The sequence below is a fragment of the Lotus japonicus genome, chromosome 3, assembly GCF_012489685.1.
Source record: "Lotus japonicus ecotype B-129 chromosome 3, LjGifu_v1.2".
In the NCBI taxonomy this organism is placed as follows: Eukaryota; Viridiplantae; Streptophyta; class Magnoliopsida; order Fabales; family Fabaceae; genus Lotus; species Lotus japonicus.
In genome coordinates this window covers 93,172,124-93,199,433 of record NC_080043.1, presented here as the reverse complement: position 1 = coordinate 93,199,433, position 27,310 = coordinate 93,172,124, and the positions used below count along the sequence as shown (strand labels likewise).

Sequence of the window (27,310 nt, the reverse complement as noted above, 5' to 3'; positions counted from 1 at the left end):
GAACGAGTTCTTGGCATGGTGAAATCACGCAAGGATCGAAGCTCGGTTTCTCTGGTTTGCAAAGAGTGGTACAACGCTGAGAGATGGTCAAGGAGGAGTGTGTTCATTGGAAACTGTTACTCTGTCTCTCCTGAGATCTTGACCCGCAGGTTCCCTAACATTCGTAGTGTTACACTGAAAGGGAAGCCTCTGAAGCATGATGGAGGGTGGGTTTTGGTGAAAATGATGGAAGGAGGGGGTGAAGAGGGTGGAAGAAAGAAGAAAGGGACCAAAGTGAAAGAAAATTAGAAAGATAATGTTGACTTTTATTAATTGGGTTAACGGACGTTAGAGGATTTTAACGTCAGGGACTAATATGACTATTTTTTGCCACATCTGGGGACCGCGAGCCTAATAAAATTCATCCAGGGACGATTCTGAAGTCGGTGTGAACATCCAAGGACCAATGTGACCATTTACCCTTGAAAAATTAGAAAATACATGTAAACATTTAAAAATACATCTAACCACCACTGTTGCATCTGATTCAAAGATTGCATCCTCCATCTCTAAATCAATCGCTAGCTGCATTCTTGAGCTAGTTAAAGCATCATGTTGAACCTGTACCAAAGAGGAAGCAACCACTTAAAGTTATGCGGTGTGTGATCGGGCAACGAAACCAAAACTAGTATGTTGCCCAAACCAACCCGCATCCACGTTCACTTTGATAACGTTTGGTGTTGGAGCTGACAATCTCAGCGTCGTGTCCTCTTGTTGATGGAGCTGCTCGTGTTCAGGTTGTGCATCAGTCCGCTCCCCAAGCAGTGGTCATAGCCTCGTCTGGTCTACTGTTAACTTGAAGTATCCGTAAAAAAAAATTACAACATGTATTTTATTTATTTAAATATTTTTATCTTTTTCATCTTTTTTTTAAAATATATTTTATTTTATTCAAATACATTAAGAGTACTTCAAATAATATAATAGGAGAACTTCTAAAAGCCTTGTTATTCCCTTCCCTACCCTTCTAAACTCAACTTACATAACACCTTATTTTGTTATGTTCTTTTTTGTGTTAAGGACAACAACTTTGAGATCAGTGTGGACCCAATTAAGGGCGAGTGCATGCTGAACCTGGTAGAAAAGGTAAGATATGCTGAGGTATCTCATCTGAACAAGAATAATGGATTGAGCAGCACGATTAATATTGGACAATTACCAACATAGTAACATGACCAACTTCTCAATGACGCAAAAACCATGACCTTCTTTATTACCAATTTTAAACTGTGACCTAATTTTTTCTGGTCACAACACCAACTTCACCACAAGCTGTTTGATTATGTGGGACTTCACTAGTTAATCCCATGATAATCTTATTATTATGATGGTCGGATGATAAAGCACTGCATGATATTGTTAATTATGGCATAGCTCTCCAAAAGTGTGTTTAAATTAATAACTTAATTTAAGTTGCCAAGTGTTTTTTTAAGTTCAAATTTTAAAAATTAAAATAGTTTAGATGTATTTACACTATCCAAGTTTAAATATTTATTTATAAGTTACTTTGAGAATTTTGTCTTGAATTGAAATATTATATTTATATATAATATAAAATAAAATGCGACAAAGACTTTTTCTCTGCTAAATTGTTTTTATAATTCTTACTAAAGTGTGATGAATGTTAAATATCTTTCTAAAAACACATTCATAAGAGCCGAACTTTCTACTAACTACTATTACCTAAACTCATTTAGTAAATGCAATAAACTTTGCTAAATCCATTGACAATTCTTTTACGTACCACTAATTTTTTATAGATACCTGATGCTTGCAATTTGTAATTGTCTTTATCCGTCCCAAGTTGCTGAGTTTAGTAAAAATCGCTAAACATTGCAAAATTTATTTATTTTACTTGTGATAAGTTGTAGTGGGTATATCCCCGAATGATAGCTCAAATTGTAAGAGTTAAGAGATATATGAGTTGAGTGGGGAAAATTTAGAGTTTAATCTCTTGCAATTTATTTTTCCCATATGAGTGTTGTCGAAATTAATGTACAAGCATATATGGTTTGGGTGAAAATAGGGGACCAGGCATAAACTTATCATCACCGTTTATCCAATGACGTTTTTGGTACAAGAAGCAGCCAAGCCATTGAGCCACCAAATAACCACCTTATATTTATAAACAAAAGTGGAGAACTTTGAATACGTAAGAGAACAAAAAGTGAAATTAAATTAATATGACCGAAAATGCCACGAAATTGAAAAGTAGTAGTATAGTGCAATAATTCATGTATATTTCTAATTTATTTTCACTTTTAATCATATTATATATAACATCTTCATAGTTCTTCATCTATAAGATTAAAAAAACACCCAACAATTGCAACCTTGAAATATCAACATCTTCAATTCAAACACCATTTTCAGCAGATTAAAAGCAATGAGTTGGTTGGATTAGACTCCCACAAGAAGAAAGGGATTGATAATTATTTTTGCATTTCCTTCAACCACAACCATGATCTTAATTTAACGAACTGCACAAACTTGTTCATTTTGAACGATCCATTCATATTGAAGTTGTGTGCTATATCACCGTCCAAATCCCCTGTCTTTCACAACAAGACACAAGCCTTGAAATTGAATAAGATGTTCTAGAGGAGTATGATGCAAAACTAAATAGTAAATAGAATCCTAATAATTAAGTGCAGAACTGAGTATCAAACAATATATGTTATCGAGCACTAAAAACCATATAGTCAGAATCTTTCACATGATCGCCACAGGTTGCATAGTTAATCAGATCTGGTTGCAAACCCCCTTTCTCATCAAACTAAATTTAGTGAGAATTTTATTAAGAATCAACCTCCAAGAAAACATGAAGCTTCAAGGACACCAAATTATTCCAAAATATTTTGTGGAACGAAAGAGTGGTAAGCTTGCGACAATGCATTATAAGTTTGATTTGATTGTATACATTCCAAGGCTATATGAAGTTCAACACCGAGAATCACACGTATGTTTTTGAATACATTTTAGGCGAAAGTGATTTTGAAATGTTGTCAAATTCAGTTATAAAATCCCACAATCGACCTATAAAGGTTACTCTCTTAAACTTCTTCATAAAATTATTTTTAAGACGGAAATTAATTCCCTAAGTTAATTGTCAAACATCTATATAACCACCTAAAATTTACTCTAGTTAATGAGACCGTAATCAAACATATAGTTGTGGATTGAAAGCTTATAATCAATTTAGAGTTTTTTTTATAAGTCAACAAATTATTTAGTAATAGAAAGTGAGTATAAGATGTAATGCAAAATTAGAGTTGTATTGTATCTCCTGATCAATTTCCTCATCTATATACATATTTTGCTTTCGAAAAAAAGATGTTATGCAAAATTATATAAAAAAACTAAAACGATCCAACTGACAATTTGGCTTGATCACATGTAAATTCAGCTAAAGGGTCATTGATTTCTGTTTCCGTTATGTGAAAGGAACTCTCCGCTGAGATTCAATGACAATGCTTACCCAAGATTGAAAGGATCATGCCGACACCTTTTAAATGTTGGAGGCCGCAATCAAGGGTGGCAAGATGGGAAGACAGAATATAGGACATAAAGAATTAGGGTTAAAAAAGAAGACATGCTCACTTGCGCGTATTCTCAAGGTTGGAGTAAAAATGTGTTGGTTTATCTCAACTACCATATGTTCACGATGTGAACAGAAACCAAGTCAAGAGTACTGAGATTTATTAGTATTTTGTATATATCGGGTAATGTAGGACATAATAAAAATCATTCATGCCAATTAAAGTCTAAAGATTCATAAACCTAAGTACTACTAACATCAATTCATATTTAGAAGCTATAGGGCACAAGCGAACTATAGACATAAGCATTACACAGGAAATCAAATATCAAAATAAAAGAGATTCAATGAAAAAAGTACACATTATAAGGTAGAAACATCAAATTTCAGACTTCAACATCATGGTTCTCTATGGATTCTTTATCTTTTTTGTTACATGGCGGGTAAAGTGCTATTCTGTGAGAGTATTGGCCCAAGAAAAACTCCGACGATTGCATTCCGGAGTCGCCTATCTGCCTCTGCCTCATCTGCAGTTTCATCTCCAACGGTGAAAAACAAGAAGCCCAAAGCCATGAAACAGATAAACATGCGCAATAATGTAGCGAATAATAGACGATTCATGTTTGATCAAAGAGATGAACACTTCAATAACGAGTAGTAATGGCAACTATGGTGGTGGAGATTTGCAAGCACTATAGTGAGAGTTGAGTTTATTTGAAATTAATTGGAGAAGATGAGGATATTAATAGTGTGCCGGGTTAGATTTGATTGATTTTGAAGATAAAATTTACTTAATCTTATGTTATCTTAAAGGTTTCTGATCTTAATGTCTCATCATTAAATTAGTTTTATCTTAAATTCAAATGTGATCAGATTTAATCTAAAGAATATCATTCTGTTTAATATTTTAGTTTCAGTTTTTTGAGAAATAAGAAGTCAATCTTAAATCGTGTAAAAAAATTAAATAATTTGAAATATCGATATCTCAGCTCTTAAGATTGATTTAAGTTTATTTTAGTTACAAACTAAAGCATTCATCAAAATTTTTTTACAACTAAAAGATAAATTATAGCCATCTAGGGTTAACCCTGACATACACCTCCGGAACCCATATGTTAATCAACTCTTATCACTTAAACTATTATTTTTTTGACAAAACCACTTAAACTATTATTTGAGAACAAAACATTCGTTAATTCTAAAATCTAAACAATAATTTAAATTCTTCCCACAACTATAATTTTTAGATACTTTTTTTTTGAACTCTAGATACTTTATTAAATTTAACCTAAAATATGTATAAATGTTACAAACGAGATTTGGTGAATATTAAATGAAAAGTTCAAAATATGACAAGAAACGGGAGTTCTGCCTTCTAAGCACCAAAATATAAATTGCATAAAGTTGAAAGTTTGAAATGAAAAATAAAAAAGATGATTTGAGTTTGACGTAAAGTATAACAATTATCTTCGACGGTAAAAAAAACGATTATCTTCTTCTTTTGTTGAAATAGATTGCTCAGGATAATTCTAGATGAAGAAGATAATTTAAAAACTAAATTAATTAGATTTTGAAGTAAAGTATAACGATTATCTTCTTTTTTTGTTGAAATTAATCTATACCAATTTGCTTAATTATTTTTGGATGATTAAATCTATCGAATAAATCCAATCAACAACCTTCGCTCATTCCTCTTTTCTTTACCTAGTGACTCTTGCATCACGCTAGAGAATCAGATAATTTTTTTATGTAATGTGCTACATAATAGCCATACATGCTTTTTGATTAAATTTAAAGCCTAAATCAAAACATTCTCTGTAAGTATTTAATGATCATGACTAGTAAACCAGTCTTCATTAACAAGTGCAAAAACATGCAGTTCAATAGTCAACATTGGAAGGTTGCTAGAAAATCTGGAAGAGCATGGAAATCAAATCTTAAACACAGAACTTGCAGTTGATTTATGTAATTCATACAAATCCTTCGGTAGAATATAGCTACTTTTATGACCATATAGAAACTCCATTACACAAAAAAGAATCAGCAACAGAATATCAATACATTCAATGTTCCAGGAACCATCCGGTTTCGGTCAAGTGACACTAAAGACAAAGCATGTAATAGTTTTCTTCAACATCACAAGCATGGTTCTTCTCAATCTGTATCAACAAAAAACAGTCAAAATTTGAATTCTGATGAAGAAGTTATTCACCAAGAATTTAGGCAATCTACAAGTAGGAGAAAGAGTGCACTAATATTACTATATATATGGCTTAGGGTATGTTTGTGAGTTGAGTTTTGGCGAGGAGAGGAGAGAAGAGAAGGGGGAGGCTTACGAGGTATTTCTAAAAACCCTCCCACACCCCACCGAAACCCTTAGTCATACTTTTTAGTTCCAAATCGAGGGGTTTTAGAATCCCAAACAAGGGAAGGGCTACCCTCCTAACCCCTCTCTTGCCCACCCCTCCCCTAAAAACACACAAACACACCTTTATTGCGTTTGTCTTTTGTATCATAATAATGAAGTCTTAACTCTTTCTATCCAATCCATACGTAACTATACACTATAACTTCAACATGAAGTCAAAACAATACCATCCTATTCTGCTGTCAAGTTCCATTAAGTTTGGAACTCTACCATAATAATGTCATTACCTCCCTGATTCTGTACTTTTCCTCTATCATGCACAAATTCCCTTTCCCTCTCAACTGTATCATCTTTGGTTTCCAACCTCATCTTTCCGGTGTGTTAAGAATCCTTCTCCGACCACTTTCCAGTCAGCTGCCATTATTTCCACTTCCAGCCACTTTCCAGTCAAAACCAATACCATCCAAAGCATCTCAAGCCTTGTTTTTGTGCATGGCCACATGTCCTACCATATCTCCAGCCATCAGCAGAGCCTCCACGTCATCTACCTGGATCTGTCCTTGTTTCTCCAATCCAACCTATGTCTTCCGGTTTTATTTTATTTTTTATGAAAACACCAATTTTTCAGGCTCTGTTTCAAAGTGTTTTCTTCTAAACTTTGGAACTAAATAAACAATGATTTCAAACTCCAAGCCGAGCCCTAAATATCTACACTCTTCACAAATTCATCAAACCTAACATTTGAAATCGAGGTAAAGGAAATTGATGGAAATGGACATGCAGTCAATCAACAGCACTTGAGAGTAGGACATTTTTTTTGCTGGATAAATAAATCAACCCTATCTGAAATTGAATGTATTTAATTAGTTTCACTATTTGATTAAGATTGGAACTTGGAAGTCTAGTGTCAGTATAACTAAGGGTTAGTGTTTTGCCTTTTGTATCATACGTCATATCATAACAAAAATTATTCTTTCTCTCCCTACCTTCCTTACCTAAAATCTTGTAACTACAAGTCCTAACTCCTATGATTGATCTGGTGAAAACAAAATAAAAAGGAACAAGTGATCGGAGATGCAAAATTAATTTTCAGTAGTCAATCATTCTAAGTATGTCTTATCTGTAAAATGTATATTCTATGACTCATTGCATAAGAACAAACGAAGGTGACTAAATCCGCAAACCAGTAAATTTAAAACAATTAGAACTAACCTTTATTTATTGCAAGGAAAAGATGGTGATTTTAGTCATTATCTTCACGGCCATAATTATAAACTATCTCAATCTGCATCGGGAATAGAATATCAAATGCAGTCAGAAATAAGCATATTTTCCAAAGCACTAAAACATCATATAATAACTATCCACATATAGCATCAACCAATTACCAAATACTAATAACTTGAGGATCTCATGCGCAATAGAAGAAAATCATTGAGGAATATGAGAAAGAAAGTTACTCACATAGAAATTATTACTCTCCTATGCTTTTACATATCTCTCAGACTCACCAAAATTTTATTTAATTGTTACAAGTTATAACTAGAAAACAGCACAGTTTACTGATTTAAGCAAGACAATGACATGTTACAAGGGGAGTAATTTAATCAATAATAGCTTTACAAAAGGAAAACGGAGAGAATTGGCAGTGCCCTGTGCAGGTATTTTGGGCCTGGCACATGACATTGTTCTGTCTCACTCTCCCATGACCTCATCAAATGAACCGGTCATGCAAGTGTCAAATGAGAGGATCCAAATTCCACAATCACACACAGGCATACAAACAAACCAAAAAGGAAAAGATAAACTTAATATGTACCCTACAACCATAATGACTTAGACTTACCCCAGGAGGTGGAGCTGGGTTGCGACAAAACTTTGAACCACCAGGAGCCCAAGGCACTATCATACATCAGAAAAGTAAAAGGGTTAACATCAGAACCGGATCGAATAACAAAACAGGAATGAGAAAAGACCACTACATGGAATATCACAAAATCCAGCCAAAATTGCAAAATTCAAAATGACATAGATGATAGAACACCAAGCTTCAATAAATTTGCACCTCAGAGAAACTACATTTTTCACTATGAATTGAAAACCTATTTTGCCAATTTGATTGCTGTACTAGCTGTACTACAGTAACAAATAAACACACTAAACAAATGCTAAAAAATTGCAGAAACCTCAACTCCCAACAGTGAAATGACAGGTTTACCTATGTAAGGATCAGGGTGACGAAACTTGTTGTAGTGTGCTTCCGCATCATCGATCAACCTATCGATAGTATCAAGATCTTCCTGTAAATCCAAACCACGCAAAGCAAAGCATTACAGAATAGAAAATAAGCTAATAATTAATAATTCTTGCACGAAATGCAGAATATATCTGAAATCTCTGCGATAATCAGATACAATGTGAATTGGGAACCAGAGAAATGACAATTAGGGAACGAACCACATGCTTGTTTTGCTCGAAGCGATCGCGAAGGTTTGCAGCCTGAAAAGAGAAGAGAGATTGAATGAATGATGAGAGAAATGGAAGATGAGAGAGAGAAGGTTAGGGTGAAATTGAAAGGAGGAAGAGGGAAGATACGTCGTCGTAGAAGAGGTGGCGGTGGACGGCCCAGTTGAGGGTGTCTTTGAGGGCGCGGCGGTACAAGATCCGAACCCGTTCCTTCTGCGCCGCTCGCCGAGCAAAGTACGCTGTCACGCTCATCTCTCTTTTTCTCTCTTCTCTCTCTCACGACTGAGGAACGATGAAACACAGACAGAACATCAACACAAGCTAGCTAACTCCGACCAGCACTGTTTCTAACGACGTCGTATAGCTCGACTCATGAAACATGGACAAGTCTCTGGGCCATCTTTTGTGGGCTTTCGATCTCGGCTTTGAGCCCATCCAAGCCTTTTAGTGACAAAAAAAGTCTCATTTGAAAAATAAAGAGAAGAAAAAACCATTTCTATTTCCCTATGCTTGTGTAAGTTGTGTTTCATCTTCTTTTTCCTTGACGGTTTGGGATGATGCTCCTCCAAATAGTTGTTCCTATTGTTTAGTGGCTGATTCTATGGGTACAGCTTAAGGTAACCCAAGGAAATCATATATTTAAACTTTATGTCCAGCACATTAGTTCTTAGTAGGACTAGAAAAATCATATATCACATACTGATGTGCATTCGTTAGAGATTAGTTCTATATATATGATTTATTTAGGTCTATAATTAATTTGATGAAGAAACGGGTGGTTAGTTTAAATGCAACATATTTGATTCCTCGTAAGTAAGGTCTCAGATTCGAGTCTTGTGGATGAGAAAAATTTTAGTTGTGAAAGCTAACCTCATCAGGATGTAGATATTTTCGGCTCGAATATGATTGCTTATAGGTGAAAGATAAATATCTTATACCGTTAAAATTTATTTTGATGGATGTTGGAAACGTTAGGTACCAAATTAAGAGTTCAAGTAATTATCACTTTTATGAGGGATGCTTTTTATGTTTTGTTTTGGTGAGTTTAGACTATCCATCGCCGACAACAGTGGTCAATCCTTTCATTGCGGGTGCTCGCACTAAACGGTAAACAGCTTGCCGCAATATGCACTTAATTTCCATAGGTAAGAATCCAACATCAACATCATGGTTAAGAAATGAAGTGAGTTGTTTGACAACTGCGCCACATTATGAGGGGTGCTATTTGACACAGTTTAACTTTGAACACACAATTTTTTTTACCCTAGAAACTGGTTACCATTCATTGGAAATGGAGATCGGTGCTATGATTTTAGTTTTATTAACCAATCAAAAGGAAACATGACAGGATATGAATTTCATTGGTGTCCTTTATCTCTTCTGTATTATTTTCCTACCACATCATCATTCATCACATATTTTATGGCATGTACTATGTAGACAACTGTTAGCTTAATGTAATTCTCAGAATAGGTCTATGAAAGGATTGAAATATGACCAAAATAGTTGAATAGGTGATACTTTAACGCCAAGAAGTATAAACTAAAAAGCTCTAACCGATCCATGACACAAATCCAAAAGTAAGCTGTACTGATGCACTCTGCCACATGACACATTTTGATTCTTGGTGTGATATAAGAGGTTTACAGGAATTTGTGCAGAGTGAGGGAGAATGATTACAATGAAGCAAGCAACAGAACAAACCTTTGCACCACGAAACAAAAGACAAGACAAACAGACAATCAGTTAAATGGTAAACCAAAACCATAAAAGAAAAGAGTCAACCGCGCACGATAGATAGCCTTTAGTATGTTTTGTATGGGAATCCTCATAATCACTTTTGAGGAGAAGCTATAATTAGTGGCTTCTGGAGTTACCGTGGATTCTGTGTCACAACCAATCCAAACATGCTATTAATCAGTACTCGCTTCTGTGGAAGAAAGAATGCTGAACAAGTGAACAAAGAGCAATCAGAAACTGATAAAATTTCTCTAACTCTGTACACGTGTGAAGGCCACCAAAAAAATAAAAGACTATGGGAGAGATGCTCTGCCATTCTTCCATGAATAGGATCTCCTCCGCGTGAGTTGTGGTGTGAAGCTAAGCCCAAACATCTCTTTCAGTGCCTTGCCCTGCTCCGAAAACCTGACCAACTTTGCAACTACGGTGGCACTCTGCATTATGTGGTTCATGTCAGTGTTGCTCCATAAACGGTTCGCTAGCTGCATCCTCCTGCGCTTTGAATTCAATGGAATGTCCCACTCCTTGAAGAGCCTCTTTCTCTCTTCCTCCGAAAGCCTCTTCTGCATAAGCTTCACAAACATTTCTCTCTCTCGTCGAAGAGCTTTCACACTGTCATCCCAAAAAAAACATGTCAACATGCAATAGTAAAATGCAAGTAATAGTAAAAACCAAGAAAAAGCAGCACGCATGTTTGGAAATCCTTCAACAATTAATTATAAAGCTAAAGTAAATTATGGGAAGAAGATTATGTGAGTAGCTTCTATATGCCGGAAGTGATTCTAAGAAAAGATCCGAGAAGTATAATGCCACATAGTACTTCTAAGACTGGACAACACGTGCTACATCATCAGAGCGTGCTGTTAGCACATATCTTCTTTTAGTACATTCTAAGTGTTTTGAACTAGTTTGCGATATGAGTTTCATAAACACAATTCAACCCCCATGCTTAGGAAAATTGTTGTTGGCTATATTGGTCAATGGACACTTGGGTTCCAAATATATCAGATACCCGAATGATCGCGGAGGTGAAAGAAAGAACAAACCTTGAAGCTAGTGTGATTATCTGACTGTTGCTATCAGACTGGTTTCCATCGAAAAATGTTTCTTTCAGGAAAGATAATCTTCTAATCTCTACCTCCATGTAAATGGAGTCTTTTGGATCACCCCTGAACAAAAGAAAGAAGTAGGTCCTGTGGGTCAATGGCACACAGCAAGACTGCCACAGATCAATTATCTCTTTCTGTTGCCTCTTGAATTGTAGAGACCAGTCTAAAGGAGTTCCAGGTGCCTCCAACATTGGATCTACACCTGTATCTTTCACATTCCTCTGAAATGGTTTCTTTTCTGTCTCCTGGTCCTAGAATTCAGAAAAGCATAGTCTAGTTAGAAACATCATCAAACATCAAGGTTGAACAATTCCCTTCCAAATTCAGTTTTTAATCATCAAATGGAAGATTGTATAAAATTATGGATAGGCCTAAATAGTTAAGATGTGGTTGGTAAGATTGCGCAGGTAATCTTGCAAACCCGAAAATAGCATATTAACAATTTCAGTTACTTAGGAAAGAGAAAATTACGGGATCATTAATTCTTCACTTGTACTTCAAGAATCAAAATGGCAAATGAAATTATGTATTCTCTCACCTGCTGCTTCTCATATTCATGTTGGATCATTTCTTTCATCCCAGCAACAAACGTCTGGATGCTAGTAATATCCTCATCAGCTGATGTTCTCACAGAAGACTGAGAACCATTCCTCGAGAATTCTGCCGAACCATCATAGTTTAATGGAGGGAACTTTCGCCACAAACCGTCTGGCCTTCCAGGGAATCCTTTATCAAATCCATAGGCTGGAGTCCTCTGAGTTTCTCCTTCTATCATAGGAGAACCAGTCAAGTGATACTCAGTACAGCTCCGGCTTCTAGTTAATTTGACATTCCTATAACTTGACATGGCTTGTGGGGAATTTTCATCAGGGTAAGGACCTACAAGAGAATCAATGGTTGATTGTACATCTTGCAGTCTCCGCTCCAGAACACCATATGTTGAGTTTCCTTCATTCAAATGTGAAGATATTTCCTGGCTGGTTCTATTTTCCTCTCCATTGTCACTTAGAGATGGATCAAGAACTTCTGAGTTGTCTTTACTTGACTCTTCTAACTCAACACATCGAACTTCTTTGCAGTATTCATCAGGGTCTGTGAATGCAAAAGCTAAAAAAATGAATAATGGCTGGTTCTAATCCAGTTCAACTCTAGAATACCATAATGTTTATCAAACTATTTACCACAGTATAAGAGAGATGAAAGGACTTACCACTGTCTCCATGATTATAGTGAGGATTGTTGAACTCTCTGATGCGTCTATCAGGACCTTGACGAGAACTATAAATGCTTGATGACTCTGATACGGAACTGTCATCTTCCCAGGCATCTTCCCCTTCCTGGGAAATTAAGATGATTATTAATGCTAGCCAGATAAAAAACATTTGGAAATCTTAATTTAAAGGCATGACCTCTAATACATAATAGAATTTTTTCAGCAATTACAAAATGGGAATTACATCTCTAGATATCTGCTCCTTTCCGACCATGCGTAGCAAATCCTCAATCCTTGATTGAGCAAGATCACGTTGCTCAGTTAGCTCCCTAATTTCCTTCTCCATCTGAATAATTGAAACTCATGTTATCCTAAAGTAAGGAATAAGGGAAATGTAATATGACATGAGCACGAAAAATATATCATTGAACATCAATACATTGCCAATTTTCACCGGAATATGACATAGAGGTTGACCTTTTCTATCAATAACAACAACAATTAATACAGAAGTAATAGCAAACGAATTTTAAACAGCGAATTATGACCTTTTCTATCTTGAGATCCCTCTTTCTCAACATTGCTGCATAGTCACTATTGGAGGTAGTGGGAACAGGAGTTTTCAACTCACTCTCCAATCTGGCAACCTCTTTTTGCAAGTGCTTGACCAAAGCCTTATCGGACATCACTATATTAACCTGCGCTTTCGTGGTCACTTCTTTTGCACAACAAGCGAAAAGAAGTGTGTTTCTGGTTTGCTCAACATGGCTTCGCGCAGGGCTCAAAGTGCAAATGATGGCTGTTCTAGCATTGCCACCCAAGCAAGGCTGCAGTATGCGTGTCAACTTGGAATCTCTGTAATTGACATGTCCATTTCTTCCCTTACTGCATTCAGAAAATCACATTATGTCAATGGAAGTTCAAACTGTTTCTTTTTGATATGATGTAGAAGAAAGCATCAACACAAACTACAAATGGGTATGGGTTGCAAGAGTGTCATTCATTGGATTTCAACTGCACCACCAGGGAATTTCGAGTTTTACATATGAACTAGGTAAACAAGACAGACATTTTCAGTTAAGGAAGAAGTAGACAACCTAAGTTTACGAATGACTGTTGAAAGAGTAAGTAAGCTCCGGTTTATATGGCAACCTTCTTTCAATCTCATCCCAGCTGATGATGCCTGAGATGCACGCTCGCTCCCCGCTAAATCAACAAAATTCTGGAGAGAAACAAAAACAAATTAAATACTAAACATCTGCAATAAACATTTTGTGCCCTGAACAAGAGGGGGAGTTCGAAAAATGTTCACTTACCACACTAGCTGATAGGGTGGTTGAGTTTCCTTTGCCCAGGAATTCCCTAGCAGAACTTTCTATCGTCTGAAAGGTTAATTAAAACTCCATTAATGGAAGCCTATCAGTCAAAAGTATAAATCACAATACTTTGAGCAGACACATACCAATCTGATAATTTGATGAGATCTAGAACTCTTTTCATTCAGGTATGTCTCTCCTACCTGTCTCTGAGCTGCAAGAATAAAGTAGGCATTATAGTGTTACGGATTATTAACTACCTTAAAACAAGAAAATTTTGCAAACTCCCATACCTTCACAGAAAGATAGGAGCTCTTTCAAATGCCCCCAGTCCCGTAGAGTCTCCTCAGTAAGTTTCTCTAAAATTGGTCCTCTCTGATGAAAAGAAAGATAATGAAAATAACTGTTAATCATGCATTCTTTTTTATTAAACAGTTGCCTAATGTATTTAAAGGCATATTAACCTCAGGATCATCACGCAGCCTAAGTGGAGTGTTGTCAGTGCTGAGGAGGTCTCTAACAACTTCATTGTAAATTTCAATTGCTGAGATCTTCACTGCAAATGCTCGTTGTTCATGCTAAAAAATCATATTAACCTTGTGTCAATAGCAATTATTAATACTAAAAACAACAGTTCTGGTAAAAACAAGCAGGCATGTGAATACACTGATCTAGTTAGTAGTTACCCTCTTGATGTAGTCAAAAATATCTGCCACAGCATTTTCAGTTATTCCAACCATTGTGTATGTCTTTCCACTACTTGTTTGCCCGTATGCAAAAATACTCGCTGAAAGAAAACATAGCAACTTATTTTTTTTATCACAGAGGAAAGTGAGTTATAAGAAACTAGCCAGAATCATAAAATATACTCACAGTTAATGCCACCAACAACTGAAAGAGCAATGTCTTTGACTCCTTCCTCATATACTTGCCTTGTGGCAGAGTCGCCTGGAAAAACTCTGTCTACAACCAACCATAACAAAAATTCAGAAACACTGTCCATAATAAATGCATCTTTAACATTGTGATTCAAATTTCAAATCAATGATATCAGAAACATTGTTCTTAAGTGATGGAAAGTGATCTCTCTAGGACCATATATTTTGCTAAATCTAACCCACATTGTTCATCTTAGATATAAACATTAAATTGTATGTTTGTACTGTTGAGTTTCAAACTTTCAAATGGCAATTCAAATTTTCAAAAAAAAAGACAAACATTAAGCCTAAAAACAGACATTTGCTTACCAAATGTGTAGGCACTTGGGAATGTGGAACCCTCACGCAGCGTGTTCCGGTACAAGATGGTGGTGTCATTAATGGATTCCCAATCTGCTGGCTCATTAGCAGCAATTTCCTTCTCATTCAAAGGCCTCAACCTCAGTAACACAAGAATCTTCTCTTCACAACTACTCAATGCTTGCATCTTCTCCCACTTCACCAGCTCCTCTCCAGCAATAGCCCCCATTTCTTAATCTTAACCCAATACTCCTTCCAAGAAGCTACCCAGAATTCAGAACAAGCCCATGTACCCTAATTATTAGTGACATTCTCCATTCCTATAATGTAAGGCATTTAAAAAGTTCGTAAGAAAATTAACTATATTGTAAGAAGAAAAATCATAATCATGAATCATGAATGACCAAACTCAGATAAGATAGATACCAATTAATTTCGGTTGATAAATAAAATAGGCAATTACAGCAATGTGTAGCTAACTTTAGATTATATCCAACCCACAAAGAGAAAGAAAGACCAAGGACAAAACAGAATGGTTGCTAACTAATTACGCTTAACAAATTATCAGTGGTTGAAAACATCAAATCACAACCAAAAACACTTCTCTTTTAAGAGACAAAGATTATCATAATCAATCATGTGTTTACTTTAAAAAAAGGACATAATTGGTCTTTTCCTTATTCTTTGGTACCAATCAAGCTTCTAAAGACGAGAGAATTAAAAAAGAAAAAGGAGCTGGGACCAAAACACATAAAGCAGCAGCGGGGTTCTGATTTTGAAACCTTCCTTCAACAATGACCAATTGAAATTTAAGAATAGAAAACTTTCCATAACAGCAACTGAGCAACCCCTTCCAATAATGCTTCAGAACCAAGTAACAGAGCTTTTCATAAATCATGTCAAAATTGACCATGACTCGGTAGTTACACACATGACACATCATTGGCCCCCAACAAACGTGATGATATCATTTTCCACAGAAAAACGTAGCAAATTTTCCTGATGATGAATCGATCTTAAGAGAAAACTAGCGTGATGATCAAAATTAGAAATGATTGATCAACTCTGCTTCCATTGAAAACTAAAATCAACTACGAAGTAGTCCAAATCATAGTTCCAAACTCATGATCTGTTGTAACTGTCTAATCTTCACCATCAACGTAGCATTAAACTTCAAATTTCATTCAGTGAAAAAAAAAAACAGAGAAAAATAAGAAGAAGCAGAAAATCGTAACCGAAGAAGAAGAGAAAAGAGACAGTACTTGGTAAAGAAGAATGAAACAGTGAGAATCTGAAACGACAACACGATCTGAAACAGAAGAACCAAGCTACCAACGCATTGTGAATGTGAGAAAGAGACAGAGACGTAGGTAGCAAGCTCTGTTTCTCTCTCTACACCTCTCTCTCTCTCTCTCTCTCTCTCTCACTCTCCGGCGAGCACGTTAATCTGAAGAGTGTGTCAATTTCTTGTGATCTTAACTAATTTTTCTTTTTTTTTAAATTAAAAAATTGGCATTTTCTGATGTTACAGTGGAAATGACGATTTTGTCCTTGCTTTTTGGTTTGGCGTTTCGAAGTCCGTGGTTGTGTCGGTCACGTGGGCGGTGGGCACAGATGGAAGGAAATTCGTGACACCACGTAGAGGGTGAGCGTTTGTAACTCAGACGCCGTTGAGGCGCGTTGAGATTGGTCGTGAACCAGTTTCACCCACTAACGTTAATGATGCAGTTATTGAAGAGGGGTTTGGTTTGCATTCCACGATCTTCGAAAACAGGTTTGGAATTTTGTGCCTGTAACGGTCACTATAGTTGAAATTAAAAATACTACTGTCTCTGTGGCAGTTCTATTTTCCTGTTGATTACACACAAGAAAACCACAATTTTATCTTTATTTCATGTATCTTTTATGTATTATGTGAAATTAAATGTGATTAAATGCATGTGTAAAATTGTATGTGAAATGAGCTTATAGAGGTTTTAACCCGAAAGTTAAGGATTCAAAAAAGATAGGATATCTAATGGTAGAGTTAAAAGCATTCACATATTTATATGAAATATAGTGTTAGAGATAGAATAAAAAAACTAAAAAAATGAATTTCAAATGTGATTTGAACTTGGGACGTTAAGAAAAACTTACCGAACCCAATTGTTGAAGCACATAACAAGATGATAGTGACCCATTGGTCGAACTAGTGAACCATCAACTTAATACTTTGATCGAATCATTCTCTAAAACGAGTTTTAAAACATTGTGTGAGTTTTATATCTTTAGTGACCCTCTTCAAAATTTTATTAATTGTGAAGAGAAAGTGGTACCCTAATCTCTCACATAAAATAATTTTTTTTAGTATATTAAAAAGATAAATTACATCCGCCAGAAATCAATCATGGTCACACAAAAGAATTAAATGAATATTGGACAGTTTTCTTCCTTGAATGTCTGGAATTTCAACCAATTCTAATGAGTCAAAGAGATCAATATAGAACAATATCATTAAGCACGACAAGTTTTATTTTTTGAAAGATTTAAGCACAACAAGTTGAACAATGACCTTCCTTGATTGGACTTTCAGTTCCTTGGTTAAGTTAATGCTATAATTGGAGGAAATATACCTCCCCTAGTTGCTTTTACACAAGAACTTCATTACATCCATCATGCACACCTTTATCTTTCCTTTTATTTCGGTTCAATAGAGTTATCAATGACATTGAACATTCCCTCCGCAAATCACGTGCATATTTCACTATGACAAGGAGATTACAACTACATTTGATTTTTTAACTTAAAAGCCAGGTGATCTTCAGCAGAATTATTATTGACTTGACAATTTTGTTAACCTGTTAACTTCACTTCCTCTTAATTACTATCGAATGGGCATTTTTAAATGGCATCATTAATGTCAAACTAAGAGCAACCTAAGTGGTTGTAAGTTTATTAGTACTAATTAATAAGCCTTTTGTGAGAGGGGGAAGAAAAACAAGCCTTCCCCACTTGCTGGCATGATGATGGAGTAAAGCACCATGCGGTAGATATATAGGCATGGTAAAGTGCTAACAAAAGAGGGAAAAGCACTGACATGATCATCATACGGTTGGATGAGATTTACCAAATGAGAAGGATGAGCGCACTTACGGTTGAATAAAATTAGGTTGGGTAAAATGAATTTTGATATAATTATTGTATTTAATAGAACTAAGTTTAAAAGAATGATGTTTAAGAATAATGTGTAAAAGAATTTTTTAAAAAACAAATGTTGTTTGGATAGAATAAAATGCAATTACTTTTAGGAATGAAATTACTAAAATAAATAAGATGATAAATATAAATTATAATATAAGTTGCAACATAGATCAAAAACATATTGAATTGTTTGTCAACTAGTATATATATTACACTTATAGTGGTCGAGCCAACATCAAAGTATGGTGAATGCACTATGGCTGAATACTTCAAAACATGCTCGAAATGTTGAGCATGATTAGTGATCATCCATCGTGAAAAGTATTATCTGAGAATAACTAATACATTTCGACAGACAACTTTTAAATATGGTCGACTTTGTATTCGAGCATGACCAGGGAAGACTAAGCCACTAATTATTATGTCTAGGTTGAGAACCATGTAATATCATGGAACGACCATTTAAGGTCTTAGTATCAGAAATTTAACCCAAAGAAGTCAGTCTTTAAGCTTGTTCAGAAAGTCCATAAACGCCATTCCAATTGCACATGCAAAAGTGCCAAAGGGGCTGAAAAAAATGCAAAACTCAGAATAAAGAGGTTTCAGCCTTTTATAAAGAATGAGTTCCATGTTTGCAGCCTTTGTCACGGTTTAATTAGATACCATGAGCAATGGGTTTTGTCCTACAAGTTACAGTGCATTTTTAAAAATCATCCCACAATTAAACCTAAAGCTAAAATTAATTCAACTAAAGGGAAAAAATTATGTTAGTAATTTTTTTAGAATTGATTTTGATGAAAGTAAATGTTATCCAAACGATCTATTTTTAAAGTGAAGTGTGGTAATGATTTATGGGCTACTAACAGAGCTAAGGTTTATAATTTATATTAGTCAATTACTTGAATAAAGAGTGAAGGGAACACTTAGGAGATTTGCAAGCGATGGATCACTCTGCTACATTCAGTAATTGCTCCATCTTTCATTTAATCTAATCAATCTCAGGCTTTGGAGTAAAGTAAGATGCAGTGCACCTTCCTTTGAACGTTTAATTAGATCAGGAAAGAAGTACATAAAGGAATGCTTTTAGTAGCAATACCACATGTAAACTTAACTCTTCAAATCAATTAATATTAATATTGATGTAATTTGATTATTAATAGAACTTTCAAGTAATGTATCCAAAAAAAATCATCATTTTATATCTTACCCCATGTGTTTTTTATTATGGGACAATTTATTTATGAGAGAGAGAGATTTATCTTTGTGTAGATCAATTCATGCACCTGCACTTTTATATCTTTACTTTTTATCACTTAAGTTATCATTTGAGACTATTATCCACCCTAAATGTATATATTATCAGTTACTATATAGTATATACAAGTTATTACTTATCTTATGTATGTAGCCAATGGTGGATTTACATTATACTATTATAGGGTATGGGGCAAGGGCAATTGTTCCCATAAACTTTTTCATGTTGTCTTAATACTATGTTGTTTGTATTATTTACTTTATAAAAAAATTATTTTCTTTGTATTATTTGCCTCCACTACTTATTTATATGTATGTGTATATGTATATTGCCCCACAATTTAAGATTTCTATATTATGATTTCATTTTGATTGGTTAAAACCAATTCATTCTTTACGTAATGGTTATCTCTTTCATTCCCTTTTTTTTTTGTCAAATCTCTCTTTCATTCCTTCACTAAGTTGTTTACTTTTTTTTTCTGTGCTGTTTTGGACTTTTGGGCCATAATTATCTTTGGGCCTTCCGTGCATCTAGCATGAAGTGAAGTCATTGAAAAAATACTAGTAACACACTCCAAGACACTAGTGACAAACTAGTCTAGATTACTTGGTTCCCCATGTGCTTCGTGTGTTAGAGTAGGGCCAATTATTAGAAATTGGGAGACCTATACTCAACCACAAAAGCTAGCTCAAGAGTTGAGGTTTACACAACCCTTATAAACACTTAATTGGCCTTATCTCTAGCCAATGTGGGACTTCTAACACCAATGACTAAATTTGATGGCAGTGTTCTGCCAATCAATGGCATTTTTACCCCCAAAAATATTTAAAACATACTCCACATACTCATTGATTTATCAAAATCGGTTCATATACACCAGAAATTTCAAGACACCTAGTAGGTGTTGCATGTGTCCCGATATTCTTTTTTGTATGTAAATAGTCACTGTTGATTTAATTTTTGAAACATCGACACATTTCTCTCACTTCTTATAAATTTTGTTACTTTTCATTGCCAAGATAGTTGCCTTCACCTTATCTTTTGTTTGCTATTTTTGATTGGCAATAGATCACGCTGCTACATTCATTCCAAGATTATTAATTAAGTTGGGAAGATGCATGTAACCATAAACAAAAATAGTCTCCAAGACTATAAAACATTACACATTTTTTGACAAACAAATCTTCCAATTCCATCCTCAGTCAAGTGCTGGTGCTGCCTATCATATATCATGTTCACACTAATAACATCTTAATAGGAGTATCCTTTGACGAACAGCTCCTTCTTGGCCTCCTCAGATTCACCATCACCATTGTACTTCCCAAGCTGAGCCAGTGAGTTGCTCTTAGCACGGAAAAGGAGTGCATCTTGTGCTGCCTTCACGTTCTCCGCGCGACCCCCCCATGTCTTCAAGGCGGTATTTTGGAGAGCTCTTGCAAACGAGAACGACACATGCCATGGGTTTGGAGATTGGTTCATGGCATTCAAGTTCAGGGTTGCTTCAACCTCAGATTGTCCACCAGACAAAAACTGCATAATGTATACAACTTTGGTCAGCACATCATCAAGAGGGTGTTAGAAATAGTGTATTTTTGGTTCCACATTTGAGAGCCTTAAAAATCAATTCTCATCTACTAAAATCACTTTTAGGTGGTTATATAGATTATAGAATATAGATGTTTGGCAATCAACATAGAGAAGTGATCCTAGTCTCAAATTTAATTATGCGAAAAGCTAGAGATAGTAGCTTCTGCAGTGGACATAATTAACCGTGAAATATAAAGAATGCAATGATGCATTTGACAGTGTGACTTACCATGATTCCAGGGACAGCAGGGGGAATTCTCCTTTTAAGGAGCTTGAGGGTGTAATCAGAAACCGTCTGAGGAGAGACCTTGTCCTTGCTCTCAGCTCCAGGGGTAACCATGCTAGGCTTGAGGAGAATACCCTCAAACAGGACATTGTTCTCAGCAAGGTAGAAGAAAACCTCAGCCCACACCTTTTGGGCTACCTCAAAAGTCCTTTCAATATCATGCTCACCGTCAAGCAGGATCTCAGGCTCCACAATTGGAACTAGCCCATTGTCCTAAAAAATGATCAATTTGGATTAGCTTCAAGCTTGTATAATTTTTCAGTTCTTAACTTAGTAAAAAACTAAAAAGCCCTCATAAGAGTTTAGATACCATAGGTAAGTTAAATGAAAGAATTTCTAAAAAAGTTAAAATAGATACTTGTTTGAGTTATTTCAACTTATCAAAAAGAAATAGCTTATGTTCATGTTTGGAAAATATTACATAATTGATTTTGAAGGCAGAATCAATTTTGAGTAGAAGAGTAGCTTTTGAATGCCAGAATTGATTCTAAGGAAAAATAAGTTAATCCAAGCATGGTAATAGCTTCACTAGTTTTCTCACCTGAGAAATTGCAGCATAACGAGCCAGACCCCAGGCTGCTTCCTTAACTGCCAAAGCAGTGGGACCGTTGGGGATGCTCACAACGGTACGCCTAATATGGAACAAGTTAAGTTTCATACAATGAAAAAATTAGCATAAGTACCATAGAAAAATGAGTAAATGAAATTCTGATTTTAGTATTTAACTGCCAAACACGTGGACCATACACAAACTCACCATTTGGCGAATCGGGCACCTTGTTGGTAGTATGCTGCTGAGCGAGAGGCAAGACCATCCAGACCTTGGCACCATGATTCATCATTGGAACCAGCCAGTGGTACCAAACCCTGTTGTTTTCAGCACATAAAACCATTATTAGTGTGCCCATAAACACCATTCAAATCCTCTATCCTTAATTATAGTCTTCCCAAACTAACAAACTATGCTAGTGACCAAGAAACCTTTAGTTCATAATAGTGTTTTAATGGAATATGAGAGTGCATAAGCAATTTGACTCGCATCAAAAGTTTGTCTAATTGTCCTGGTATGTAACATGTTTGGTTCTACAGCAGGAAGCATCATAATCACTTATAGAGAGAAACTATAAAGTGTAGCTTCTGGAGTTACCATACTTTGAACCGCGTGCACCCCGTCAATCCAAACATACTAATAATCATTTCACCTATGTTTTCATATAGTTTCATATTACATAAAAGGTACCAATAATTTTGATGATGTTGCTTCAAAAGTGATCAGCTAGTCTTTGTAACTTTCACCATTATCAAGTCAAGAAAAGCCAATTCCCAGTATGGTACATATAACTATTGTTCAAGGCATGAAGCATATTTCTATATGGGCACAAATACAAATATCCAAATGACAGTACAATTACCAGGGCCGGCCCTGGGCCTGTGCAAGCAGGCCCACAGCCCAGGGCCTCCAAAAAGAAGGGGCCCCAAAATAAAAAATTTTATTAAACGTCTATAATAAAAAAACGCTAAATTATTAAAGTAAGAGATGTTAGTACTGTTGGCAACATTAAGGCTAGTTATAACCTCTCTTCCCTTAGTGCCCAGGTTCGAATCTGACTTGCTACATTTTGTATGATGTTTTTAAAATTTTATATTTTAAACATTTATATAACGGAATTAGTGACGGAAACTTTCGTCACAAAAGTAGCGACGAATTATCTGCTAAATTTCTTAAATAAGTGTAACATATTTTTGAATTTGTTGATGCTATTTACAATTTAAATAGATAATGTTATTTAAAAAAACTTGGGGTACATTTTATTATTTGCTCAGGGCCTCCAAAATGTCGGGACCGGCCCTGACAATTACACATAAGTAGAGATCAATGTTATCCTTCTCACTATTTGTTCAGACATAGCAGAAACTGAAATAGCATTTATTTAACTGAAATGGCTTACCTTGTCAACTTTAATACCAGGAACGATGTTCTGTTCAATAAGTACATCAACAATCTTCCTGCCATCAGTTGTGGATTGGTAGAGAGTTTCCTCAAAGAGAATGGCACCAGAGATGTACTGGCCAAGGCCTGGAGCAGACACAAGAAGAGTACGGTATGCTTGGCGGTTAACTTCGGTGTTCTCTAGCCCAATTGAAGCCAAACGCTTCCCACAGGTAGCATTTGACTCATCCATGGCCAAAATACCACGCCCTGGTGAAGCAACAGTTTTCTGTATCACAAGCAAATAAAACAGACAAAGGACAATCAAGCATTACATCAACACTGGGAAAAGTGAAAACCATTACTTAGTGTATGTTTTGATACTGTAAATAGACTTTGAAAACATATAAGAAGAGTTACGTTCACTTTTTATCTTGAATGATGTGTGGATGTTTGTTTGCACTAATCTAAACGAATGACAGATGGTAAACAATAAAGAAGACCAATTGGAACTAAACTGCATCTATTAAGTAATTGTTCGCTAACAAAGCTAGTTTGAAAACTTGAATTCCGTATTGCAAATAATAAAAAATGGATTATGGGTTTGATTCTTAAGACCTGTTTTCAGTTTTATCTTCATTTTCAATCCTGATTTTAAACACTACAAACATGAAGGAGAGTAAAATGTTGTTGCATGTGATTAAGGTCACAGGTTGAAGTCCTAGAATCTCCTGTGTAAAAAATAAAGACCATGTGGTCAAACCCTTCTCCAGACACCGCACATAACAGGAGCTTTAATGTACCAGACTGCCATTTTTAAGTGTCTACTTATGGTATATTAAATTTATTACTTATCACTCTTCTCTTTTCTTTTCTTTTCTTTATTCCTAACTGACCCAAATGGATTGTCTACAAACATTTTCCTTTAAATTTGCAAGGGAAACAGTAAAACTAATTTATATGATTACCTAGTGAAACTTTTAGAAATAAGAGATATAAAGTAAAAAAAAGAAGAAGATATTTTTGTCCTTGAAAAGCATAAAATGAAGGTGAAAACCATACTTTTTTGGAGAATCAAGTTCAATTATGAGATGCTTCTATCAAGTGTAAAGTTTTATGACACATACCGCAGTCTTAACAAGCTCATCAGCATAGGAACCAGCTCTGATGGTGAGGCCTGATGGGTTGGTGGTGGGGTTGCATCTCACAACTGATACAGCAGGTTGGCGAAGGGTTTGGCCCTTCACCCACTCAGACTTGTCAAGAACAGGAGAAGACTTGAGCAGAGATGCTGATGCTGCAGAGGCCATTCTTCACTACTTCACTTCAGATTGTAGTAGCAGCACTACAATGAATCTTATCCCCTTCAGCAACCTCTGTATGCACCTCTTTACCACACATGCCACTCCTTCCTCTGTATTTATAATTCTCAAGTGATGTCTCATTTGAGGCTACAATGAGCTCACCTATCTTCTCTTGACATGTGGATGATAATTTCTGCTTGCTTGGCTTGTGCTGACAGTCCTACACTTACAGATATGATCACATAAATCCAAGTACTTAGGCTAGAGCAACTCTCACCTCAAAGCTAGATTTTGGTAGAGTTAAGTTAGGCCTAATCTAAATTTTAAGATAGTATTAAACCCCATTAAAATCCATTTAGTGAGTGTATTCTACTACAAAATTTACACCTCAAATGCTCCGCTTTGGACATGAGTTTGTGTGTTCAAAAGTCTCACATTGTCTTAAGATAAAGAAAATAAGTTGATATAAATGACGAAATAACTCTCACCACTAAATTAGTGTTTTAAAAAAATTAAGACATAACCCGAATTTAAATATATGGTGTATTAGCATTACGTGGTTGAAACGGATGGTTTTTTTCCCACCTTATAAAAATGACTCAGAAAATGAAAATAATACAATGATAATACTTTTCTAGTGACAAATGTATAACATGCATAAAAAAGGTGCCAATTATTATTGTTGATTTTAGGAAAAACAACAAGTGTGACTGTATGAGGTCACAGTTTGCATTGCTGTTCAACTGATTTGTCTCCTTCTCACCGATTTATGGTCGTGGTTTGAAAGCAGAATTTGGTGAGATTGGGGTGATGAGGTTTACAAATCATGCCATGTCAGTAGCGTCCTTGTGATTGTACTTCCATCCTCTGCCACACATCAAACGAATGTAATGTTCAATGGCTTTACTTAACATATTAATGATGCTATACTAGTGTCCCTCTCTTGGTGGTTTTAAAAGCATTAATTAACTCCCTCTGAAGAATATTGTGGCATAAAGCATATTCGACTTCAGAATTGCAAAATTTTGGAGTAAAAGATGTTGATTTGTGGTTGTTGAGTGTTGACCCCAAAAGTCCAGCTTTTTACATCCTGTGGAAGACATGTTACTTACTAGTGCAATAAAATTGAGAAATTATTTCCCATGTATTGTGCTCTATGTATAACTAGTGCGTTTGAAGTGAGTTATTTGAAATTATTTTATAGTATAGACACTTAAATATGAATTTAGCTGAACTTATAAGTTTTTTTTAGTTTATTTGATAAATTTCTTACTAATTTATGATTAAGCACTTACGTGATAAGTTATTGATACAAGTGTCTAATTAAATTATTTATCTAAACACAGCTTTAAATCCATAATCAACAAGTAGATTGACATGAGAAGAAAGCATATATTTACTAAATTTTACTCTCCAACACATTTCTCTCTTATTAAAAAGTTTGTTAACTTCTCAAAAAATAAATCAATGGCATGATCACATGAAGTATGTTAAAGAAAGTGGTTAAAAAAGTTCTTACTAGTATCTCTCTAATTTCAAGCGGAATGATGATTGGTAACAAACCGGCTAAGGGGAATGATGATTATTAGCACGGGAGAAACTAAAGAGTGATGAACATTATTTGCTGCACAACTATCTTGGGGGATGTGGGCATGGCGATGATTGCTTGTGATTGTGGTGGTTCTCTCTTGTTGTGTGTTGTGGTCCTCCCTCTCGAGCTACCTCCCATGTTATTGCAGAGGTGTTGTGCTTTCGTTGAATCATCTCTACTACATTAGAGTTTTACTTCAAATTTTGTTTAATTCTTGGAGAATAACTTATGAAGATGTGTCATACCTTAACTCTATTTTAAGAGATTGTGATATTTATCCTTCTTTATTGTATCCTTTGATCTTACTTTTGTTAAAAGAAGTAGGAACGTGATTGATGATTGCTGATTTTTTTGGCGGCGAAAATTCTAAGACACTAATACACATATAAATTTTTTTTTGAGTTTTTTTGGGTTGTTTTGATCAGGATGATCAATTAAAAAATTCTTTCGTCAACAATTATTATTAGTAGATCACTGATGATAATAAACACTTTTTAATTGTTTTACTCTCCAGCTTTCCATGTAAAATAACTTACTTATTTTGAAAAGAAAGGCATAGAGATGAGAGAGTATTTTCCGATGTAGCAAAAAAAAATAGTGATGAGAGAGTGTTAGCAAAGATTCACAAATAATGTGGCGGCGGGTTAAGGAAGATGGTGATGGCCAAGGAAAATAGAGGAGAAAAACCAAAACAAACTCACTTATTTGGGTAAAGGATCAACCTAATGTGGAAGAGAACCCACCTGATGTGGGAAGAAACCTACCTAAAGCAGGAAAAGAAACTCCCTAGAGGAGGAGAAGTCCCCCAAAGGGGGAGGACTAGGGGTGTTCAAAAACTGGATATGGTTAAAACCAAACCATATCCACTTTAAAACCAGTTTTACAATTTGGATTTTTTTAAGTGATCCAGTTTTGATATCTCAAACCGGTTATAAAACCGGTTTTTAATCTGGATCCGGATTTAACCAGTTTAAAACCGGTCATGTTTAAAACCGGTTTTAAACCAGTTTTAAAATCCCGATTTAGTTCAGAATCAATTTTTAAAACTAGATTTGATTGAAAAACCGGATTTGGTTGAAAACCGGATTTTAAAATTGGATTTGGCTCAAACCGGATTTTAAAACTGGATTTTGAAACTATATTTGGTTAT

The 27,310-nt window shown here is 35.3% G+C and overlaps 3 protein-coding genes across 4 annotated transcripts; all 3 read right to left on the bottom strand.

The window, feature by feature from the left end:
• Positions 1–5,491: 5,491 nt before the first annotated feature.
• LOC130747546 (NADH dehydrogenase [ubiquinone] 1 beta subcomplex subunit 9) lies at positions 5,492–8,744 on the bottom strand. Its single transcript, XM_057600517.1, has 6 exons — positions 8,541–8,744; positions 8,403–8,444; positions 8,164–8,245; positions 7,792–7,847; positions 7,158–7,230; positions 5,492–5,736 (listed from the first exon to the last, which is right to left on the bottom strand). Exons 1-5 carry the CDS (start codon positions 8,661–8,663, stop codon positions 7,189–7,191), a joined length of 345 nt encoding a protein of 114 aa, XP_057456500.1. The 5' UTR covers positions 8,664–8,744; the 3' UTR covers positions 5,492–5,736; positions 7,158–7,188.
• A 1,203-nt stretch (positions 8,745–9,947) lies between these two features.
• LOC130747545 (kinesin-like protein KIN-7E) lies at positions 9,948–16,482 on the bottom strand. Of its 2 annotated transcripts, none has more exons than XM_057600515.1 (15): positions 16,290–16,482; positions 15,037–15,347; positions 14,663–14,752; positions 14,476–14,576; positions 14,254–14,367; positions 14,083–14,164; positions 13,936–14,003; positions 13,790–13,855; positions 13,571–13,695; positions 13,022–13,358; positions 12,718–12,819; positions 12,471–12,597; positions 11,799–12,352; positions 11,198–11,511; positions 9,948–10,763 (listed from the first exon to the last, which is right to left on the bottom strand). In XM_057600515.1, the coding sequence occupies exons 2-15, from the start codon at positions 15,254–15,256 to the stop codon at positions 10,445–10,447; spliced, it is 2,619 nt and encodes an 872-aa protein (XP_057456498.1). In that variant the 5' UTR covers positions 15,257–15,347; positions 16,290–16,482; the 3' UTR covers positions 9,948–10,444. The 2 variants fall into 2 exon arrangements, with proteins under 2 accessions (XP_057456498.1, XP_057456499.1); XM_057600516.1 differs by lacking the exon at positions 16,290–16,482 and adding an exon at positions 15,454–15,604.
• Positions 16,483–20,544: 4,062 nt separating this feature from the next.
• LOC130747544 (fructose-bisphosphate aldolase 1, chloroplastic-like) lies at positions 20,545–24,670 on the bottom strand. The gene is made up of 6 exons (XM_057600514.1): positions 24,393–24,670; positions 23,285–23,554; positions 22,093–22,202; positions 21,877–21,967; positions 21,279–21,548; positions 20,545–20,992 (listed from the first exon to the last, which is right to left on the bottom strand). Exons 1-6 carry the CDS (start codon positions 24,573–24,575, stop codon positions 20,714–20,716), a joined length of 1,203 nt encoding a protein of 400 aa, XP_057456497.1. The 5' UTR covers positions 24,576–24,670; the 3' UTR covers positions 20,545–20,713.
• Between the last annotated feature and the right edge of the window lie 2,640 nt (positions 24,671–27,310).

Coding starts and splice junctions, on each gene's coding strand:
- LOC130747544 (XM_057600514.1), bottom strand. CDS start 24,575: ATGGCCTCTGCAGCATCAGCATCTCTGCTCAAGTCTTCTCCTGTTCTT. Junction 23,555..24,392: donor ATGAGCTTGTTAAGACTGCG/GTATGTGTCATA, acceptor CTTGTGATACAG/AAAACTGTTGCTTCACCAGG. Junction 22,203..23,284: donor CTGGTATTAAAGTTGACAAG/GTAAGCCATTTC, acceptor TGAAAACAACAG/GGTTTGGTACCACTGGCTGG.
- LOC130747545 (XM_057600515.1), bottom strand. CDS start 15,256: ATGGGGGCTATTGCTGGAGAGGAGCTGGTGAAGTGGGAGAAGATGCAA. Junction 12,820..13,021: donor GGGATCTCAAGATAGAAAAG/GTCATAATTCGC, acceptor TCAATTATTCAG/ATGGAGAAGGAAATTAGGGA. Junction 12,353..12,470: donor CTATAATCATGGAGACAGTG/GTAAGTCCTTTC, acceptor TTGCATTCACAG/ACCCTGATGAATACTGCAAA.
- LOC130747546 (XM_057600517.1), bottom strand. CDS start 8,663: ATGAGCGTGACAGCGTACTTTGCTCGGCGAGCGGCGCAGAAGGAACGG. Junction 8,445..8,540: donor GCCACCTCTTCTACGACGAC/GTATCTTCCCTC, acceptor TTCTCTTTTCAG/GCTGCAAACCTTCGCGATCG. Junction 7,848..8,163: donor TCACCCTGATCCTTACATAG/GTAAACCTGTCA, acceptor GATGTATGATAG/TGCCTTGGGCTCCTGGTGGT.